Source organism: Opisthocomus hoazin, chromosome 30 (assembly GCF_030867145.1).
Source record: "Opisthocomus hoazin isolate bOpiHoa1 chromosome 30, bOpiHoa1.hap1, whole genome shotgun sequence".
Taxonomy (NCBI): Eukaryota; Metazoa; Chordata; class Aves; order Opisthocomiformes; family Opisthocomidae; genus Opisthocomus; species Opisthocomus hoazin.
This window is the reverse complement of record NC_134443.1, coordinates 6804662-6813013: the sequence shown is the minus strand read 5'-3', so window position 1 is coordinate 6813013 and position 8352 is coordinate 6804662. Positions and strand designations below refer to the sequence as shown.

Sequence of the window (8352 nt, the reverse complement as noted above, 5' to 3'; positions counted from 1 at the left end):
TCGTCCTGCAGAGCCCCCCCCAACCTCAAATGGGATGTCCCCACCCCTGAAAGGGGACCCCGGTATCTGGCAGAGCCCTCCCCACCCTCAAAGGGGGACCCCCCCCCAGCCCCTCAGAGGGGACCCTACGTCCTGCAGAGACACCGCCTCCACCTCAGAGGGGACCCCCCAGGCTCTCAGAGGGGACCCTGGCACGCCTCTAAGCCCTCCCCCCCCCCCCGCTCCTCAAAGGGGGCCCAGGCGTCCTGCAGAGCACACCCCTCCCCCCCCCCCAAAGGGGGACACCCAGCCCCTCAGAGAGGACCCAGGCGTCCGGCAGCGCCCCACCCCCACACCTCAAAAGGACCCCCCTGCTGTCCGGCAGAACCCCCTCCCCCCCTCAAAGGGGACCCCCCCTTCCCCTCAGAGCCCCCCCCGCCCCGCTCACCTCCGCCTCTCCCCGCTAGGCCGCGCCACGGTGCACGCCGGGCCGCGTAGTCCTGCCGGGGCGGGCGCGGGGCACGCCGGGAGCTGTAGTCCCGGGAGGGCGCTGAGTGCCGCGGGGCACGCCGGGAGCTGCAGTCCCGGGAAGGGGGGGGTGAGCCGCGGGGCACGCTGGGAGTTGTAGTCCCCGGTCGGGCCTGGCTCTGCCGCTCCCCACGCTGGGGTGGGCGGGGGGGGCCTCGCCGTAGGCCCCGGCCCAGGGCCCCGCGGTGGCAGCTGGGAGTTGTAGTCTGGCGGCGGGGCTGGCACCCGGCCAGGCCTCCATTTTCTGCTGCCGGAGCCTCGGTCCCCGGGCCTGAGCCTGCGGGGGAAGGCGGGAACGGGAGGGGGGGAATCCCCGCTGCCCCCCGAGCCTGCAGCAAGGGCACAGCGAAGCCCCGGGGTGAACACCCCCCCCCCCCCACTGCTTTCTCACAGAATCGTGGTTTTTCTACTTTATTAAACATCCCCCCCCTTGAAACCCCCCAGCTCCTTGAACCCCCTCCCTCAGGGGAGTCCCCTGATTCCCCCCCCATGAACCCCCTCACTCAGGGGGGTCCCTTGATTCCCCCCCCCCCAAGAACACACCCCCCTTGAACACCCTCCCTCAGCGGGGTCCCCCGATTCCTCTCCCCATGAACCCCCCCCCTTGAAAACCCCCCCATGAACACCCCCCCATGAACCCCCTCCCTCAGGGTGGTCCCCTGATTCCCCCCCCCATGAACCCCACCTCTTGAACCCCTTTCCTCAGGGGGGTCCCCTGATTCCCCCCCATGAATTCCCCCCCTTGAATCCCCTCCCTCACGGGGGTCCTGATTCCCACCCCCCATGAACCCCCCCCCCCATGAACCCCCTCCCTCAGGGGGGTTCCCCTGATTCCCCCACCCAGAACCAAACCCTGGCTGCTGGCGGACGCCGGGACCCGTCTGCAGCAGGCGCAGGGCCAGGGCAGCCCCCCAAATCGATCGCACGATGGCGTGGGGGGTGAGGGGGGGGGCACGGGGTGCGGGGCGAGGCCGGCTGCAGCGCTTTAAAAAGGCAAGAATCGCTTTTATTTCAAATCGACTGCTCAGCCCCCTAGAAATCACTAATACAAAGCATGCGCCCCGCCACGGCGGGGCCGGGAGACGCGCGGGCGCTTCGGGGCAGCGTAGGGTACCGGCTTGCTCTTCATTTCTCTCTTTTTTTTTTATCCTTTTTTCTTTTTTTTTTTTTGTGTTTTTTTTTTCCTTTTCTTTTTTTTTAAATTTCCTTTTCGGTTTGTTTCTCTTGTCCGGAGCTGCGGACGCGACGAACCGACGAGGGCGGCACCCAGGGAACCCAGCGGGGAAGGGGCAGGCGGGAAGATCAGCTCGCCGGGGAGGCCGCTACGGGCTGCGGGGAGCCAAGAAGAAACCCCGGCGCTCGGTCACACGCCCCCGCCGCACCGGGACCCCCCACCCCCCGCCATTCCCCCATGCCCAGGGCGGGCAGGGAGGGACCCGGCTGCTGGGGACGGGGGTCACCGCACCACCCTCACCTCTCCTTGTGGTCTCTGACCTCCTCCGCGCCCCGCTTTCTCCTTGCCCTCCTGCTTGGCTTCGTTGGCGTCCGGTGCGCCGGCGGCGTCGCTGTTCTTCTCCCCTTCGGCCGGGTTGGGTTTCAGCTCCTCCTTGGTGCATCTTCGTTGTCGGCTTTCTTCTCCCCTTCCTGCCCCTCCGCTTCCTTGGTGCGTTTAGGGGAGTCCTGGGTGGGGGGAGCGCAGCTCAGCCCCAGCCCCGGCCCCCCGCCCCCGCCCCGGCCACGATGTCCCCCTACCTCCAAAGCATCTTCCGCTTTCCTCTTGATCCCGGCTTTCTCGTTCTTCTCCTTGGACTGCTCGTCGATCACCAGCTTCCCCTCCTCATCGCTGCTGCCCTCCCGCGTTGCCCTTCTTCTCCCCGTCGCCCTCCGGCTCCCGCTCCGGCTTGGCATCCTCGGGGCAGGTCTTCTTCGGGAGTGGGCTGGAGGGGACACGGGGGACTCACAGAGGGGGACCCGGGAAGGAGGAGCTGGGGGGGGGGGGGGGGAGGAGGGCAGCCGGAGGGGGGCTCGAGGCGCGGGACCCCCCCGGCTCACCACCCACCTGGTACGCGGAGGCTTTGACTGTGGGGTTGTTCTCGATCTCCCACAAACCTTCGCTGAAGCCTTTCCGTTTGTTGGGTTTCCCAAACTTCTCCTTGCATTCTTCGTAGGGGAAGAGGTCTTTGGGCCCCAGGAACGCCCTGTTTGGGGGGGGGGGGGGAAGCGGTGAGGGATGGCAGCCGGGGGGGGTTCGCCTCTCCCCAAAGCTGCCGGCACCCCCCACGGAGGGGTGAACCCGTCGGTGCCCCCCCTCAGCCCCACTCACGTTTCGTGGGTCCCGAAGAAGAAGACTTGGTATTTATTGGCGGAGGATTTTACTGCGGCTTCCGGCATCTCGTCGATCTGCGCCAGGCAAAGGACGGGGTGAGAACGGGGACGGCAGAGCCCCGGCTCCCCCTGGCACCGCGACATCACCCGTCGGGACAACGCGTCTCCTGCGCGCCGCATCCGACAGCCCGGGGAGGGGGAAAATTCTTCGGGAATTCACCCACCACCGACACCGGGGGCTGCGCCCACCGGTGCCGGCTCGGCGGGGGCTCCCCTTCTCCCACCCCGCGGCGACGGCCGCCGTAAGCTCTTGTCTAGACTGGCCCAGATATATTGAGCTCAGCACATTCACGCGAGAGGCCGTGCCACCGGCGAAGCCGAAGGCATCGCCTCCAGCCCTGGGTCACCGCGCGCGGCTGCAGTGTGAGGGGAAAAGCCAGGAGGTTTCGGGGTGCCTGGTGACGCCGTCCTGCTGCTGGAACACCCCCAAAGCCAAAACGGGGGTGACCGGCTGCGGGGACGGCACGGCGAGGAGCACGGAGGTCCGCGAGCAGCCGGCGCCGGCCCCGCCGGCAGGTGCCGTTTCACCCGGCGTGAATATTCCCGAGGCGCCACGTGGGAACAGAACGAAAGCGACTCCGGCTGCTTTTTATAGCGTCTAAAAATAATTCCCCCCCCCCCCCCCCCCCAGCCGCCGCAGCCAGCGCGAGGAGCGCGGCCATAAATTCCTGGAGAAAGCCTCCCGGGGAGGTGGAAGGAGCCGGGGGAGGATGCGGGTGGGGGTCTCGGGGCGGGCGCCAGCGCCTCGGAAGGTGCCAACGCCAGCGGCCGAGGTGCCGGGTCCTGTTCCCGGCGTGCTGCTGACTCACGGCACGACCTTCGCCAAGCTGCCGCCAACCCCTCGCCGGGCCTCAGTTTCCCCAGCACGGAGCCGGGGTGCCAGCGGGGTATTTTTTTTTCCGCCCTCTTCCTCCCAGCGTGGCACCAACCCCTCTCAAACGCGATGCTCAAGGGCCAACCGGGTTTCTCCCGGTTTCATTCCCGGAGCTGGGAACAGCACGCGGCTCCATTCCCAGCACCCACGATCCGACACGCACCGGGTGGCAATGCCGGCACGGCCCTGGGGGCAGCCGGGTGGGGACGGGACGCGGGCGAGGGGCTCCACGCAGGCACCGGGACGTGGCTCCGTGCCACCTCCGCTACCCCATGTGGCTCGGGGCACCCCAGCCGCCCTCCTCCGTCCGCCTGCCCGGGTCCAGGGCGTGCGGCGGGATGGGCGACGGGCCTCCACCCAGCACCGCGGGGCTCCCGGCATCGCCGCCCCTGCCCTGCAGCCCCCCGCTCCCCCCCATCCCTCCGCGGAGCCATTTTGGGAGCAGGGAAGGGGCGAGCGGGCTGGGTCTCGCCCTCGCACCCTGTCCCCCCCCCCAGCTCGTTTCAAAACTTGCCCCGGGGAAAGGCGGCGGCGAGGGCAGCGGGGACCGGGCACCCACAGCACCGCGGTCCCCCAGCCCCGCGCCAGGCACCATCCTTGGCCAAGGTCGCGGCATGGCCGCCCCACGAGCCGCCAGCCCCTTATCTGCCCCTTCCCCACCCAAACCCCTGTCCCCGGAGAAAAGGATGCACCGGCCCTATCGGCGGGGCCAGGCGCGGAGATACGGGGCAGCAGGCACGCCGATAGCACGGGTGGATGCTGGCGCTGGGAACCCCCCCCCAAAAAACCCCGGGGGGGGGCCTCACACTGCCCAAAGCAACGCCATCCCCAGGAGCGAGCGTGGCCACGGGGCTTCGGCCCCCCCCTGAAATCCCCCCCAAGGCGAGGGGCTTGCGGCCCAGCTGGCTGCCGGATCGCCCCGGGACGGTCACCCGGGGCTCGAGGCCGGCTGTTTGTCCGTCCTCGCCAGAAAGGTGGCAAGGGGGGGGGGGGGGGGTTCAAGGGCTGCAGAGCCAGGTTAAAGTACACGTGCGCCAGTCACCCCGCCAGCTCCTGCGAACGGCACCGGTGTCACCAGCCCGTCCCTGCCCGGGGACCTGCACCCGGGGGACTCGATGGGCCCCCGGGAGGAAAAGCTCCGGAGCGTGGCAGGGGAGGGGACGGGCACGTACCCCGCTGCAGACTCTGCCCCTGACCTCCGCACTTCACAGCTGGACCTCGGGCCCAGCACGGCGTGCGTCGGCCCCGGGGGACCCCGACAATGCGGGGTGCTGGGAGCGAGCCCACCCCCTGCCTCAGTTTCCCCGCCGCTGGGTGAAGGCTGGCGATCCGGAGCGGCTGTCGGGAAGGGGGAATTAACGGGATTCATTCCTGTGGGTCACATGCGGCTGAAAAGGCAGGGGGTGGTGGGTGGGGGGGAAACCACCCCCGGGCTGGGGGAGCCCCAAGCACCCACCCGGGGGCCGATGGGGACATCGCTGCGGCCCTGTCCCCGTGCCAGGCACCCAGCTCGCTCGGCCTCGGTGGCACGACGCTGGGGCAGAGCCCCGTGGCGGTGGGCTTCTCCCCGCACCGGTGGGCTTCTCGGGCAGCCCCGGCCCCCCACTGCTGGCAGCAAACCACCCCGTTTCTCCTCCAAATGGCCGGCCGGATCCAGCCCCGCAGCGAAAGAGCCCCCGCTGAACGCCCGGCGAAGATGCTGGGGGAGGGGGACGCCAGCGGTGCCGGGACCCCCGGCACAGTGCCGACCTCCGGGCTGGCACACCGATCCCCGCCGTGCTCCCACACCACGACGTAAAATAAGTTACGGGCTGCAGGGCTGCGGCTGCAGGGCAGGCGCCGGTGAGGGGCCGGGACCCCCACGGAGACGGGGTGAAGGGAGGAAGGCAGAGCTCCCACTCCAGGCGCCGGCGACTCATCTCCCCACTTTCGTGCCTCAGTTTCCCCTCTGTTTGGTGCTGCTCCTCTTGGGGAGAGGTTTCCACCGGGGAGGGAGGCCGAGCTGCTGGAATAAACACCCCCCCTCCCTTTCCATTTCTTCCCTCGATATTTTCTTTCTGCTCCAGCCACACCTGGTCGGAAACAAATACCCCAGCGAACGCCACGCACGGCCGGGTAACGTTTCATCACGGCACCTGATTAGTCACGGGCAAAGCCTGCCTGCTTCACCCCTGCCCGCCATGGGATTAATCACCGGGGAGACGGCAGCGGGGCTCGGCCCCTTCCCCACAGCAGCACCCCGAAACCCCCCCCACTCCACCCCGGCAGCCCCCTGGGATCGGGGAAGGCGGCGTGCCCCGATCTCCCCCGATCTCCAGCTGCTTTCGGAGCCTGGGGGGGGGAACCTGCTCCCCGCCTGCCCCAGGAGGCTCCTGCCATGATGGTGGCGGTGAAGGCGGCTGCTGGGAGCCGAGTGCGGCGTGAAACCCGAGCGGGCCCGGCTAATTCGGGCGCGGGGAGCCCCGACCCGGCTCGGGAGTGACGGGGAGCATGGCGGGGGGGGGACATCGCTCCGAGGGGCTTCTCGGGGGGGAGGAGGCCGGCGAGGGGCCAGGAGGCCGGCGCGGCAGGCGGCGTTGGGGGGCTGGGGGGAGCATGGCCCCCGCTCCTTGGCCCTGGGGGAGCAGGAGCCGGGCTCCCAGCGATCCCACCGGCTCCCCCCTCGCCCGAAGCCGCTCTCCGCTGCGCTGGGGAGGCCGGTGCCAAAGGCGAAGGGCTCCCCACCCCCTCCCGGCCTCCCCGCCAGCACCCGACAAACCAAACAAAAGTTATTCAAACCCGAGGAGGAGGAAGGGGGGGGGGGGGGGATCCTGGGCCTTTAAAGCCCCGCTGCCTTCAGCCATTCCTCCCCGCTTCAATTCGGGGTCTGCAGGCGGCCCCGGCTAAGGGCTGGGGGGGGGGGGAAGGGGATGGCGAGGAGGTTGGGGGGGTCGGGGGGGGGGGGGGGGGGAAATGTTAAACTGCATCATCAACCGCTCCCAAATGGCCACGGGCGCAGCCGGTGGCCAGAGCTTCCCCACGGCCACGCGTGGGGCCGGGGGCTCTCGGGGGTTCATCTGGGGGGGGACACACACAAACACAGGGCTCACGGTACCGAATCCCCCTCCCCCGGGTGCCGTACCCCGCCTGGAAGCCCCCCCCCTCGTGTCCGCTCCCCCTCCCAGCTCTGCCCTAAATCCTCGGGAATTACAGGGATTTTCAAAGCCAAACTCGGCACCTGGGCGGGGGGGGGGCCACGCGGACCCGGGGGACCCACTCGTGGGCCCACCGGCGAAACCGAGGGGGGGGGGGTTAAGGCCCCCCCCCCCCCGGTCTCCCCCAGACCCCGGGGGAAGCGAAGCAGCGAAGCCCACGGAGCGGGACCCCCCCCAACCCCCTCCCCAGGCCCACCGGGTGATATCGGGGGAGGGGAGGGGATGGGGGGGGATCCCGGCGAGCTGGCGGCGGCCTCGTGCTCGGCTTCACCCCCCTGGCAAAAACCACGCGGGGCCCCCCCCGTGACCCCCCCCACCTTGTGTGTCGTCCCCCCCCCCCCCCCGAGGGAAACAGCACAAAGGGGCCCGGGGGGAGCCCGGCACGTTGCTTCCAACCCACAAACCCCCCCTAAAATCCAATAAAACCACCAGAACCTCCCCCCCGGAAGGAATAACCCCCAACTTTTCCACCCCGGGGGGGGGGGGGGGGCCGGCCTTACATAAGGCACCGCGAAAGTTGGATCCAACCGAAAACCGGCAAACCACCCCCCCCCCCCCCCCCCCCGGGCCAGCGGCTGCGGCGTTATGTAACGGGGAGCTGGGGGGGGGGGGGGGGATGGGACCGGCCGGTTCCCCCCCCCCCCCCCCGGGCCCCCCCCGTTCCTTACCCGGGCAGGCCAGTGCGGGTAACCCTTCATCTTGGCAAAGACCAGGTCCCCGCATTTGTATTCCTTCTGCCGGTTGGACCGGGACATCTTGGCTGGCGGCTCCTCCGGGGGGGGGGGGAAGGGGGGGGGGGGGGGGAACCGGGGAAGGGGAAGGGGGGGGGTTAAGGATGAACTTTGCGAGGCAAAGCCCGACGAGGCACGGATTAAGAGGGGAAAAAAAAGAAAAAAAAAAAAAAAGAAAATACTCCTAGGAGCGGAGGAGGGGGGGGCGGCGGGGGGTGCTGGCCCCCAGCGCTGCGGGGGGGGGGTTAGGAGCGGCTCGGCGCGGCGGCGGTGGGCCCGGGCCCCATGCGGTTGTTTGTGTTTGAAATTCAATTGCTCCCTCCCTCCGCCACCCCCCCCCTTTTCTTCCTCCTCCTCCTCCTCCTCCCGGTGGATGCGCTCGGAGGCTCGGCAGCGCTGCCTTCCACACCCACGGGGGAGCGGGGAGGGGAGGGGAGGGGAGGGGAGGGACGGGGGGACTCGCTGCGGAGCTCCCCCTCCCGGCAGCCACGCTTGCCGCCCTCCTAATACCCCAAAAAACCCCAAACCCTCTGCTTAACAGTGAAAAGGTATCCGGCTGCAGGTGGCTTGCGGGGGCCGGGGCTGCCCCCGGCTCGGTTTTGGGGAATAATGGGGGATGTGTCGCGAGAGGAAAGGGGACACGGCACGACACGGCCACCCC

At 69.4% G+C, this 8352-nt stretch overlaps 1 protein-coding gene across 1 annotated transcript; it reads right to left on the bottom strand.

The window, feature by feature from the left end:
- Nucleotides 1-427: 427 nt before the first annotated feature.
- Nucleotides 428-8106, bottom strand: HDGF (heparin binding growth factor; the record flags this gene model as incomplete). Its single annotated transcript, XM_075445294.1, is given in 11 exon segments — nt 428-555; nt 641-836; nt 1348-1539; nt 1982-2016; nt 2018-2115; nt 2118-2187; nt 2260-2361; nt 2363-2444; nt 2547-2705; nt 2831-2907; nt 7629-8106. Coding segments are annotated over 11 exon segments (1226 nt in total), but the record flags the coding sequence as incomplete, so codon positions are not given.
- Nucleotides 8107-8352: the final 246 nt, after the last annotated feature.